Here is a 14,548-nt window from a genome sequence, read left to right as displayed (position 1 = left end):
TGCAATTTTAGGAAGAAGAATATCACAAAAAATTTTTAACCAACAGTGATAAAATATTAATCAAAAAAAAAAAAAAATTAGAGTCAGTTAGCTAGGAGAACAGAGACCACAGTAGCATTAATCTTTTAGCTCCACCATCTTTCTCTTGTTAGTTTCTCCATCCGCATATACTTAGAGTTGTTTGACTTCCACTTAGTTGCTACTCAAAAAGGAACTGAATTTTGACTAAATCTCTCTGAGAATAGAGTCCAACATTTACGGTTCAATTCTTCCTTTCTGAAGAAAGACAACACTGACAGCATTATGTATAACCTAGTTTTAGCTCTGTAATTTAAAATATGAATGTAACCACTTTTAGATAAACTCTGTTGATTTACGAATTTGTAGCAGAATTATCTGGGACAATTAACGAAGAATATATTATCATAGTCGTATCCCAAAATCACTCAAAGTTTTTTCTAAAAATACTTACTTCTGATGAGTTCACCATCTGAAGGATTTCCCCAAATGGACTGGTCTTGCATCTCTCCATGTGTGAAGTGGCTATTGGTAGCTTGAGTTATATCTTTCTCAGTATTGTCTTTATCACATTTTCCTGAATTAAAAAAGATACATTTAATAATTGAATGTATATATTTTTTCTCTTTTTTTAGCATATACATTTTTCTAAATGCTTCCAAGTCTGCCATAATGTAAGGATATAGAACAGGTCTATCTCTATTGACTGCTGCCTATGTTATTGACTCAGTAACAGGTATTTACTGAGCACCTACTATCAGCCTGACGTTAAAGAACCAGAGATGTTCATGGTAAAAATAATCTGTTAAGTTTACAGTAAACAAGTAATTTTAATACAGCAAGTGATGTGCCATGATAGAGAAATGTGGAAACGTTACAGGAAGGATGAAAGTGAGTGAGGCCATGCATGTAGAGGGTTGAGCAGCAGGGAAAGGAATGAAAGAGAAGAAGCTCTGATGAGTGGTAGAGATGAAAGTCAGCCTGCAGCTGAATGAGGAGAGACTGAGTAGTGAGGAGGTATAGAAAGCAACTACAGCATTCTCTCTCTAGAAAGTGAAGAAAGGCCGGGCGCGGTGGCTCAAGCCTGTAATCTCAGCACTTTGGGAGGCCGAGACGGGCAGATCACGAGGTCAGGAGATCGAGACCATCCTGGCAAACACGGTGAAACCCCGTCTCTACTAAAAATCAAAAAAACTAGCCGGGCGAGGTACCAGGCGCCTGTAGTCCCAGCTACTCAGGAGGCTGAGGCAGAAGACTGGCATAAACCCGGGAGGCGGAGCTTGCAGTGAGCTGAGATCCGGCCACTGCACTCCAGCCTGGGCGACAGAGCGAGACTCCGTCTCAAAAAAAAAAAAAAAAAAAAAAAAAAAAAAAAGAAAGTGAAGAAAAAGTCAAGGACTGCGTAATGCATCCTCCGAGAAGGGGGTGTTTAGGAGGAGAGAATCGCAGGTGGGTTTATGGGTTCTCAGGGAGAAAACCAACATGTACGGAAACGTAAAGTCTTTGGGAAGCATAAGTCAAGCAAAAACCAAACTGGCAATAAGGTAAAATGCATGCTATGAGAGGTCCAGATCACCAAAGAGGTTCAAACGAAGCAAAAATACTCATCAGGATTCAGAGATCAAGAAAAGCACTGAGAAAAAGGTACATGTTGGATGGTCTTTAAAAGATTAGTTGGATTTCCAGAAGTCCAGATGGGAGAAAGGTGGAGGAACAGCACAGGCAAACTCCAAAAGTAGACATTTGCGCAAAGGTTCCAACTCTGGACTGTTAAGGACTGTGAGTAGAAAATTAGGAGAGAAGGCTGTGAAGGTTTGATTAGAGACATTGTGTGGATTTTATAATGCTAAGGTGAGAAATGTGAATGAAATTCAAAAGCAAGAAAAATAAGTCAAACTAGCCACTGAAGCTTTATGAAATGCCTTATCAGAGCCACGCCTTAGGAAGATTAATAAACTTGTGCACACTTGTGATTCTCGTTCTGGATGCGCTTTAATTCACTTGGCGAGTTTTTTGTTTTCTTTTGTTTTTGTTGTTTGCTTGTTTGTTTTGAAACAGAGTCTCCCTCTGTTGCCCAGGCTGGAGTGCAGTGGCATGATCTCCGCTCACTGCAAGCTCCGTCTGCCGGTTCACGCCAGTCTCCTGCCTCAGCCCCGCCAGCAGCTGGGACTACAGGTTCCCGCCACCATGCCCGGCTAATTTTTTTGTATTTTTAGTAAAGACGGGGTTTCACCATGTTAGCCAGGATGGTCTCGATCTCCTGGCCTCGTGATCTGCCCTTCTCGGCCTCCCAAAGTGCTGGGATTACAGACATGAGCCACTGCGCCAGGCCGCTTAACATGTTCCTGGGTACCAAAATCAAAGATTCTATTTCAACTGAGGGAGAAGAGGTTGAACTCAGATGATTCCATTGGAGTATGGATACATCTAAGAGGGAGAATACAGTAAGGGAAACTAAAAGAGAGACTTTGCAAAGCCCATATTGAAGTTGATAAGAGTATAATTAACTGGATAACAAGATGCAATAGGAAGTAAATGTGAGAAATTAACTAGAGGTTTGTAGAGATAATCAAGGAAGGTGGGGCTGGATATGACCAAGTTCTCAGTCTGGATTTGATTGGGAAAGACTAAAAATCAGGAGACCAATTTATTCTTTTAGTAATATATATTTTTGCTTAGTAGATGTTTAGGCATTGTGCTAGTTGATGAGGATACAATGAATTATGAAATGCTGCCCAAGCCTTCTTGGAGTTTACAGTCTAGTGGATGAATTAAGTATTGGACATTTGAATTTGCAAGTCAGAATAAAGGTTATAGCTAGAAATAGTCATCTTTCTAAACTTGATTTCCAAAGCCATTCAAATTAATGAGCTCACTAAAAGAGTGAATATATTAAGAAATATCAAGAAGAGTACCAAGTATCAAGAAGAGTCCGTACAATTAGGAAGGAGTTAGAGAAGTAAGAAAAACTGCATGATGTTAAGCCATGGAAGCAAAGAAAGGAAAGAGATTCAAACAGAAGTTGTTAGTCAACCGTGTTAACATTTCCAGTGGAAGGAAAAAATTTCTGCACATGCAAAAATTTTTCATGTACCATGGGGATTTCACAACAATTAAAAAGTTCTGCCATGAAACAAATTTCAACACATAAAAATAGATGGACACCCACTTGGGACCAAGTCCAGAGGCTAAGGTCTCTGAAGCAAATGGGGTCTTAAATTCCAAGGATTTTTATAAACAAAACCATATTCAAATAGCAGTAAAATACAAATTGAAAATATACTAAACCAATATGTTCTAGACTTATGTAACATTTACTCAGCATTATCATAGAGAAATGTAATCTTCATGAGATATGTTAGTTTCAATTAAAATCTTTACATTTTTAAACAACTCCAGAAATCTTTCCACTGCTACAGTCAACTCAAGGACATTCTGAGATTATCAATAAAAGAGATTTTTCACGGAAACTCACTAGTAGATATGAACTAGCTCATCAGCAGAGTCCTAAATACTTGCTGCCATTGTTATGTAGCTGACTGCCGCCAGGTGTCATGCTAGTAGGCTTGATTCAATTAGTAACTTTAATTGAAGCTGAATGAAATTAATTATATAATTTTGAGCTGTTCAAGTTTAATTCCATTAAAATTAATTCATGAAACCAAGGCATTATGAAGCATTGCTGACTAAAAGAAAATAGGTATGAATAAAGCCTCTAGACACACTTAACTCATATTTGAATCATGTCCAATATTCGAGTGCTAAACACAGACCCTCTCAACTCTCCATTGAATAAATGAAAATGCCATGTGGTCCATATACACATAGATGTACAACTATATAAACCACTCCAGGTAAAAAATAAAGTTCTTCCTGCTCTAAACTGTTATTAATGGACAATTTATCACGTTTTTTTAAAAGTTTCCTTATCTGTGAAATTCTAGAATTAGGTGATTCCCAGTGTCCACCTCGGGTCAAAAAAGAAAAAAACTATCATTCTCTGTCTGATTATATTCAGTAAATAATATGCAGTTACTATTAATTCACTATTCTCAGTCTATTCAACTTTGCTTCTCTTGAAAACTAAATGTCTTGGCTCAAAAGCTGGTCTCAGGGTTTTGCTGTGATCTGCAGCACCCAGCCCAAAGCAAGATTCAGAAAAGGGTCCCAATAAAAATAATTTAAATTGACTGTTGCCAATTGTCCACTTGTATAAACTAAACTTCTGTGACCACTTGACTGTTCTGTGACTTTCAAATGTTTGCATGTCATTTTATTAATATATTCTTAATATTTACTCATTTCAATGAGCTACCCATATGGCAGTCTCATAAATGGTGGGCAGTTCCATATAACACTGAAGAAATGCTCTGAAGAGAGAGTAGGATTTATTGATAGATAATTGTAAGATGGGGACCATGATATCCAAACACGAAACCAACCTTACTAAAGCTTTCAATTGGTTGAGTCAGCCACTACTCATTACAATAACAAAATGGAAGTTTCTAGTAACCAATTTCTATTATCAGAGTAGATTTTTTGTGTTATTTCTGAAATGAGAAACAGAGAACTCAGTCCTGGTTTAATAAATTTCACTCTGTATAATGGAGGTTTACTCAACTAGTAGGTAGGCCTGAAAGATAACCCATAGGTAGTCAGGTGATTTTGGTCACGTATGAAATCAGTCTGTACCTTTCTATAAGATTTCTATTTACATGTCCAACAGGCAAACATCTCCCCCACCCAAAGTAGCAATTTTCTCTTAAAAGGGGGCCTTCATTATCTCAACAATGCTGTCCTTCTAAGCCAATGGTCCTTTACTTTGGCTTGGGGTTGGAACTGCTATACAGCTCTTGAAACATAAACATGCACAGGCCCAACCTAAGAGATTTCAACTCAGGTGTGTGTAGGGCTGGGGGAGTGATGTCATCATGATATATGGCCTGGCTTGAGGGGCACTATTCTAAGTGAACTCTTATATTATACTACATAACTATTTATATATAAAAAAAAAACTTAGGTATATCAAATATTGAGATACAGACTTTGATACTCATCCCTTTGTCACAGTATTCTAAGTACTAGAAAATAGATTTGTATCTAATCATCGAATTAATATAGAGGTATTTATTTCTGTCTCCATGTAAGGATAACTATTAAGAATACAAAATCTGGCTGGGCACAGTGGCTCACGCCTATAGTCCCAACATTTTGAGAGGCTGAGGCGGGTGGATCACCTGAGGTCAGGAGTTCGAGACTAGCCTGACCAACATGGTAAAACCCTGTCTCCACTAAATACAAAAAATTAGCTGGGCATGGTGGTGCATTCCTGTAATCTCAGCTACTTGGGGGCTGAGGCAGGAGAATCGCTTGAATCCAAGAAGACAGAGGTTGCAGTGAGCCAAGATCATGCCACTGCACTCCAGCCTGGGCAACAAGAGCGAAACCCCATCTCAAAAAATAAAAAAGAATGGGAAATCTAAATTATATATCATGCTAATCAATTCTACTAATAATGGGATAAAAGAAATATGTTTTAGATTTCAAAATAAAAATTGAAGATGCATTAAAAATAGTACTGGGTCAAAGGATAGTTGAACACCACTGGCATCTACTTCCAAAGGCTAGCTCCTGAACATCCTAGTATGTCTACTCTGGACAAACAAGTGACGAAGAACTACTTTTCTCTGGATGAGGAAAAGGGCTAGTTCCCTGGCAACAAATCCTCTCACTGGGGAGACCAAACACACACACATAAACAATCAAGCAACTGCAAAACAGAAGGTAGTGACAACTGCTCCAACATAATTCTGGCTCAAAGGCTGACCAGCTGTGTGACTGGGACTCATTGTCTTCATCGTCTTCATCAGGAAATTAGAGCGTTGAACTGGATGAACGCAGAGGCCTTTCTGGCTCTAAAATTCTGCAAATCTGATTCTGCACAAGAGCTAAACAATAGAGCCAAAAGCTCATACACATGCAGAAGAGTGTTTAAAATGGAGTCGAGGAAATATAGAAAAGCCATTGTAGGGCATTGGATTTGAATTAATTCTCAAAGAAAGTGACGAACATGAATTGAGTGAGAGTAAATGGAAAAAGTAAGGGTTCCAAATGATCAATTTAAATACAATATGTCCTACTCAGAAATGACTGTCTATCTTACAGAATCAATACCCTTTATCTTCCTGTTTCTAAAGAAGGGCATGAATGGTAAGAAACAATCTTCTCCAATCTCAATTCTTCCTGTTGAAGGAGAACGAAAAATATTCAGGTAAATAGAATTTCCATTTAATTTAAAATTCTATAACACTTTACCTAGTTGGCATTATCTAAATTTAAAACTTGGTAGTTTTACTTGTCTACAACAGTTGGAGGATAAAATAATAAGATGGTGATTAGCAAGAGTGAAAAATCTAAGAACATTAAAAATAAATTAGAAAATAACATATAAAATATGATATATGCCACATAACAGCCACTCAACTAATATGTGTTTGTTACATAAGTTTCAAAAAAATAAAAATGTCTTCTTTGTTGAAAGAATAATCAATGTTTGGAATTACAGTACTAATGGTTTTCAAAGGACTTCAAATATATAATATTTATTTGATCTTCAGAACCATCAACAGTGTAATAAAGAGAAAAACTTAGCCCAGTTTTACTGATGAGAAAACACAGTCTCAGAGACAGATATTCAGTTGGAAACAGGAGGATAAAATCCAGAGTTGGAAAAGATCTGCAGCTCAGCTAGTTTCATATCCCACTCAGTGTAGAAAGGTCTACCGTAACATTCAGCCCTTCTCCAAAATTTCAGTGATTGCTACTTCACAAGAGGACACCTTATATTCTTGGTCAGATTGGTGAATTAACAAGTTATTCTTTTTTTTTTTTTAACACAAATCTGCTATTAAGTCATTTATAACTATTCTTAGTTCTGCCCTTTGTAGGTAGGAATAGTAAGCTTTACCTTTTCTTATAAGACAATTGTTCAAACTATTGAAGAGGGATATTTTTCCAACAATTTATAATCAAGCAATAATATTATCTCCATAACTGAATGCTTTTAACAAATAATATTATAGTAACAGAAGAACCTGAGAATGTTGCTTCAAATTTCTGTACATGCCACAGTTTTCAAAAAAATGGGGGCAACATTGCCACTTAAAAGTCCAAATACTTGAAGCCTTCCTGATGAATAAAAGGATTCTCATTAGTGTCTCTGGGACAGAAGGACTCTCTCCTAATTTTACTCTGCACTAGAGAAGCGACTAAAAGCAAAGGATCTAAAATCAGGGTGCCTGCGTCCACCACTAATGATGTGGATCCTGGACAAGTTAATCTTTGTCAGTTTCTTCATCTTTAAATGGGAATAAAAACAGTCTCTATCTCGTAAGGTGGATGTGGAAATAAATGAAATCAAGCCAGGAAAGCAAGGTGTCTGATATGGAATAAGAGCTCATTCACACTGGCTATTGTTATTCCATTAAGTGTTATTGCAATAAGCACCTTTTTAAAACATGCTATAAATAAATCATAAGGAGGCTGGTAGGGCAGTATCCTTCAGTAATCTCTATATGAAAAACCAAACAATAAGTATGTTTCCAGATTGAATACAAGGAAAAGTATTGTTTCCTTTGAGTAGCTGTATGTTATTTTTTTCCTTATAGACAATGAAAAGTATATCCTCCAAAAGTTTTCTTTTGAATGCACATCTACATACAAAATTGAATAACTGTGTTTGACCCCACAGCCTATACCTATACATTCTGATTTCCCCAGGCTTAGGTTTCCTAGTCTACTTATATTTACCGTTATTCTGTTTTAATCCTTTTTAAAAAGTATTCGTATAAGCCACCTCAAATATTCTACTGAACCAGGCAGAAGTGTGTGTAAACTCACAAACCAAAAAAACAAAAGCAAAAAAGAAAAATACATTTTCTACTTGTTATCCATACTTTATTTGCTTACTTCAAGAAAGACTAACATAAATTATGTTCCTTGGCAGGAATCTTTATAAAACCTCATAAAACTTAATCAGGGTAAAATATACTTCTATTCTTATAAAAAGAAGTATAACTAGCTCTCTTTGTGTTTAAATTTTGAGACTTTTGCATGTTAGCTCTCATACACTTCCATTAAATATTTGATGATAATCTATGACAGAGCATTTGTAATCTGCATATTATATATATTGTTATTGCTGATATGCAATCTATATTCATACCTCCCTTATCTATAACAAACTTGCTTTAAACAATTTCATATTTACTCTTCCATTAAAGCACCAGCATTATTACAGATGATCGATACGTATTCTAGTTTATGAAATTTCAAGTAATCTGAGACTAAAATCTCTGGGAAAAGTAACCAAAAAAAAAACTAGGTCTGTATTTTCCCCGCAGTTCAGAATAATGTGGAAATTCTGCAAATGTTTCCCAACTGTAACCTTTAAAAAACCAAAGATAAGGCAGCTTTCAGGAAGACCTCAGGCTCTGGAATTTTACTTCTCCACTGATCCAAAAAAAAAAAAAAAAAAAACCCTCAAGCTTAATGACCTTTAAGGAACATTGCAAAACCAACCTGCTTTGCCTAACATTCTAAAATGATTAAAATCGCATTGTCCGAAAATACACGTTAAGATAAAGCATTTAAACAGATGAGTGAATGAACATATGCATAAATTTCAAGATTTTGCAAACACAAGGAAGTTATATAATCATACACTATAAATGTTTGTTGAGTAAGTCAGGTGCTTAAATCAACATAATTTAATTAATTCATTGTTACCAGTATTTTGAAAAATAATAAGACTTCTGAGCAAGATCTAAAATATATTCCCTTGAAGGGCTTCTTATGTATTTAGAAGCGTATGGTATGTTTAGACCCAAAAGAATGGTGGGCAAATTATACTGACTCAATCACTTTATAGGTTTGGGGTAGGTAAAAGGAATGGAACGTACAAACAAAATTGGAAAACAAATTACAAAATTATATGAAAATCCAATTGAGTATAAATAGGCAAAGAAATAGGTACAAAGTGCAGCAATCATTTAACATACATGTCAATAAATCAGGGCTCTAAATTCATGAAGGGAGAAGGAAGAATTGTGTGCCTTCCACTTAAGAAAATAAGCGCTTGGGACCGGGCGCGTTGACTCACGCCTGTAATCCCAGCACTTTAGGAGGCCGAGGAGGGTGGATCACGAGGTCAGGAAAACGAGACCATCCCTGGCTAACATGGTGAAACCCCGTCTCTACTAAAAATACAAAAAAAATAGCCGGGCGTGGTTGCGGGCGCTTGTAGTCCCAGCTACTGGAGAGGCTGAGGCCGGAGAATGGCGTGAACCCGGAAGGCGGAGCTTGCAGTGAGTGGTGATCGCGCCACTGCACTCCAGCCTGGGCGACAGAGGGAGACTCCCTCTGAGGAAAAAAAAAAAAAGAAAAGAAAAGAATCCCTTGGATAACAGCAATCTGATATGAGGACCCAGGACACATCTCAGTCATCTTAGTCTCTTGCACCTTTTACATCTAAACCTACTTTTCCTTACCCTAAGAATAAATTTTTAGGATGATTGACCTTGAGGCACAGCAAACTCCTTCCTTCTTACATACAGGTTCAGTTATGTTTATTCAACCAAACAATATGTTCATACTAAAGCCAAACATTCATGGGCTTATGAAATCTGGAGTTAAATGGGCTCTCAGAGGCCCCTCTGACAATCTGATAAAATAAATTCAGATGAAAACATTCGACATTCAACATTCTCAAGAATAGGCCAAAGACTGTAGGTATGAATACTTACAGGGATAGAGAAATGGCCTCAGAAAATAGCTTACTCCACTTCTGGTTTTTTAATTATTCGGACCATCCTCACATTTGGCTAAAATCTACTTCCTTAAAATTTTCACTGATTCATCGTATTTTGCTTTTTGCAAAATCAAACAAAGTAAAAAAATCAAAGTCTAATCTTCTCTCCATTTGACAGTGCCATATTAGAAAGTATCTTATGTTCCTCTGTCTTCTCTGTGCTAAATATGCCCAGTTCATTCAATGGTTTTTCAGAGGCATCACATTCTAATCACTCTTATAGGCACAATAGCCTTCTTAATCTTGTCTAGAAAACTATCATGAAAGAGATTGTCTGATTGCCAAAATCCAGAGACACCATATCTATAGCAGGTCCCTTAATTGGCAGTCTATTAACTCCATTATAAAAAGGAATGGAGGCTGGGCACAGTGGCTCACGCCTGTAATCCCAGCACTTTGGGATGCCGAGGTGGGAAGATCACAAGGTCAGGAGTTCAAGACCATCCTGACTAACATGGTGAAACCCTGTCTCTACTGAAAATACAAAAATTAGCTGGGCGCAGTGGTGCACGCCTGTAATCCTAGCTACTCAAGAGGCTAAGGCAAGAGAATTGCTTGAACCTGGGAGGCGGAGGTTGCAGTGAGCCAAGATCACGCCATTGCACTCCAGCCTGGGTGACAGAGTGACACTCCATCTCAAAAGAAAAAGGAAGGAATGGAAGATTCACACCCATCTTTAGTCTTTCAGCATGGTAACTTGCATATGCACCACAGTTTAAAAACCTTTCTGTTACCTCTCAGTTACACAGAGTTATTTTATCAAGAACACTTTTAGTCTCAAGCTCTCTAGTTAAGCAATGAACCCTTACTTGGCACTATTACAAGAATGAAGGCTAGTGGAAATCAAAAGTGAATCAAAGGGGGTTGTTTAATCTGTAAGAGCATTTCAGAGTTATGATTTGAGTCTGATCTTGAAATAAATAAATAGATGACAGAGAAGAGTTTTTCAAATAGTGGCGAATGCACAAATAAGATAATTGTAAGTGAATTTGAAGTATATTGAAATTAATTTCTGGGACTTCAGAATGGTAGATATAGAATTGAAATCACATGGTGTGTCCTCTGTCAATTTTCATAAAGGCCCAAATCAGGAACTTCTTATAAACTTCACTAACTCAGCCGCTCAATTTCTGGGCCCTCCCCACCCTTGCTATAGAGGAATGAGTTCTTTGGATTCTCCTCGAAGACCACAACCTATATTCTTCTGGCTCTACCATCTTTGCAGTCTCATCAACTTCTATAGTTTCAGTAAACTTCAGGAAGATAACTTGTAGATCCATTATCCTAGCCCTGACACCTATTCTGAGCTACAGATTTGAAGTTTTAACTCTCCATAAATATATCTTTAGCAACTCAGACTCAAAATTTCCCAAAATTCATCAACACTTTTCTTCTCTTCCTGCCTGTTTCCGTAACTGTTGCCTGTGTCTTAGTTAATAGTAGTCACAGAATCACCTTCAACTCTTCATTTTCTTTTTATGTCGCCTATTCCAAAAGAATCAATTACCAGATCCTGCTAGTAAGAACTCCCCAATTTCTCGCAAATCTATACTTTCTTTTCCACACCCACTACCAGTGCCTCAGTCTCTTTACCCTCCAATCAAAAATGCTTTCCTGACACCAAGATTAAATATGTTACTCCTTAGCTGATGTACGAATTATATCCATTTTGCATATTGATGAAAAACTGATATAGTTATTTGAACATCGTATATATTTTATGTTGTAAACTCCCACACTTTCTCATGCCTAATAATTTTATCTTGTATCCCCATGAGAAATAAATAGTACAACCCGTCAGATCTTATGTATTGCTTGGATAATGAAAGAAATAAGAACTATGTTTATAGTGACCCAAAAGCAGTGTCTACGTTTACAAACACCAGAAAGATCAGGCTGATTTACATGAAAAAGGGTAGGAGGATAATGCCTCGGAGCGGCAAAAGTAAAGAGAGGAAGCTGGTTCCTTCATATTCTGCCACCTAGTTTCAGAGAGCCTGTCACCAGCTCGACCACAAGGTACCTTAGTTTCAAGGCTCAACCCAGCATAATTCTCACCAAAAAACCCTACAAACTGTGTATTCATTAACTATGGTCACTAGCAGTACAAATTAGACAAAACTGATTCCTTCTCGCCATCATGAAATCCTCTCTCAAACTCTAAATTTACCTGCTCCAAGATGATACCAGTCAGTTGGCATCTGGCCATAAATTAATCTGTCACATGGCTGTTATTCCAATCTTGAATCGATATTTCAGTAAGAGATTGCAATTTAATTTAGTAAACATTCGTGTCTCATCCTCTCTCATCCTGTCGAGAAATTCCTTGTGGACAAAACTATACATTCTTAATCTTCACAGGACCTTGTAGGCACACCGAAAAGTATTTGTGGGCAGGGTTTTCCCATTCAAATCTCTCAATAGTAAAATGTATGTGCTAGCATAAAAATTAATTTCAGACTTTGTTCCTGAAACTAATTGGGCATAAAAGCACGTGTATATGAATCATCTCACTTGAGATCATGTGGGTGTGAATCTGAAAACAGAAGTAGACTGTAAGTAAAAACCACAAACGAAATTAAATTCATGTTAAAATAACTCTTCTCATAGTTTCTACTTAGCAAACCCTAAGTGATTAGAAGAAGAATCTATAAAATATAACTAGACTTCAAAAACTTAAGGTTAAAAAGCTTTCCTCCTTCAGGACATGTAGGCTAATGTAAAAAGAAGATATTAAAAGTTTAAGTAACTTCAGTAAAGTTACTGGAAAGACAAAGAGAGAGGGAGAGGGAGGAGGAAAAGGGGAGGGAGGGAGAGAGATCAAGTATCCAAAATACTGGTGCATACACATAGCACTGTTTAAGACAGAAGGGCTGCAGCATCTTTGTTTGATCTACTCTAATGAATCACTGTAGTTAAACTGTCCAAAATCTAGAATCTAGTCAGTACATAATATATTCTCTTAATAAAAACCGAATACTTTGAGAAGTAGAAACACAGAAATCACTTGATTTATCCTCTGCCTTTGTACAGGAGAATACTTACATTGTCTCAGAAAGATAATCTGGTTGAAATTTTTTTATCTGTTTCATGTGTTGTTGTTCTAAATAACTTTGTATTTGCAAATGGTCTAACTTTAGATTGTGTCAATTGAAGTTTCCTTGTTATCCCCAAACCTTTTATTATTATAGAAATATAATCCAGTAAAATAATTGTACACTGTTATTAGGCCTTCTTTCCATGAAATCATCTCAACAAGATCCAGGAAACGAGGTTCAAAGAAACAGGAAAAGCCTTTACACACCCAAAAATTCCACAGCTTCCCTCATAGCGCTGTAAAGGTCACTCAATCATATATATTAAATCCTTGTATGTGAACTGACCAGACAAAGCAACAGCCATAATTTTTTATCGCCAGAGGTCTTAGTCTGTCAATCGCATTTCTGGTCTCTGGATTATCTTCCCAGCCTGGAATATAAGACGAGTTAACATAAACACACTCTTCCCACACATGCGTGATACACATCCCTTGTCATCCTCTCATCACTCCCACTCTGCCAACCTCTAACCCTATGCTAACTGCAAAATCCATTCTATCTGTTTCCCTTCCCAAGCTCCTGCATGCTCCTTGGCTGAGAAAGACAATCAACCATGCTGATCACTTCCAGTAAGAATTCATGCCATTCAGTCCTAGTTAATCTCTTTGTGTTACCCAGCAGGCATTTTATTTGCCGCAGATTGACTACCTCTTTAATTCTTCCCTCTTCCAAATCTTTTCCAGACATCTCAAATTTCTTGATTCATCCTAACCTCCTTTGCTCTCAAAAATTGTTACCATTTACTTTGCCGGGATATAGGCCCTCAATATTTATTTTGGTATCAAATTTTGTCTAGATTATCACCTATCCTTTTCTCCCACCTCCATCTCAAAGAGGAACATTCCCAACTTTCCAAAGACTGGTCTCTTCATCCCATTCCTTCCCAGAATTTTTGTCTTTCCCTTACAAATACCTACTGCACCACTTCCTCCTTCCTGCATCTCCTTTCTTCCTCAATTTCTCTCTATCTTCTGGCTTTCTTCTCATTAGTGCACAGTGAGTGTTCTCAATCCACCCATCCAAGCAAGAGAAGTCTTCCATGCACCCTGTTTCTCCTTAAACAAACCAAAACTCTTTTCATCTTTTGTATCCACCAAATATCCAATGCTCCTGTGACTAAGAAGACTCAACAGCTCTTTTTAGGTTTCCACTCAGGCTCCAAAGCAAACTTATGAATTACCTTAAATTTCTACTTCTCCAACATCCCCCATATAAAATATTTTGCCCAACCACCGGCCAGGCACGGTGGCTCACACCTGTAATCCAGAACTTTGGGAGGCTGGGGCAGGCGGATCACAAGGTCAGGAGTTTGAAACCAACCTGGCCAATGTAGTGAACCCCATCTCTACTAAAAAATACAACAAATTAGCCAGGTGTGGTGGCACGCAACTGTAGTCCCAGCTACCCAGGAGGCTGAGGCAGAAGAATCGCTTGAACCTGGGAAATGGAGGTTGCCGTGAGCCGAGATCACGCCACTACACTCCAGCCTGGGCGACAGGGTAAGACTCCATCTCAAAATAGATAGATAGATAGATAGATAGATAGATAGATAGATAGATAGATA

At 37.5% G+C, this 14,548-nt stretch overlaps 1 protein-coding gene across 3 annotated transcripts in view; it reads right to left on the bottom strand.

The window, feature by feature from the left end:
• The window catches only part of MDFIC (MyoD family inhibitor domain containing), a 92,541-nt gene that overhangs the window by 70,830 nt on the left and 7,163 nt on the right, over window positions 1–14,548 (bottom strand). For 2 of the 3 annotated variants that reach the window (XM_023228181.2, XM_023228182.2), the window contains exon 3: window positions 473–595. In XM_023228181.2, coding sequence (XP_023083949.1) covers window positions 473–595 — 123 coding nt within the window. Of the gene's footprint in view, window positions 1–472; window positions 596–13,269; window positions 13,304–14,548 lie in introns of those variants that run through there. The other variant, XM_023228183.2, reaches the window with a different exon arrangement.

Source organism: Piliocolobus tephrosceles, chromosome 8 (assembly GCF_002776525.5).
Source record: "Piliocolobus tephrosceles isolate RC106 chromosome 8, ASM277652v3, whole genome shotgun sequence".
NCBI lineage: Eukaryota > Metazoa > Chordata > Mammalia > Primates > Cercopithecidae > Piliocolobus > Piliocolobus tephrosceles.
Note: the sequence above shows the minus strand (reverse complement) of the source record. Positions and strands in the feature narration are given on the sequence as shown.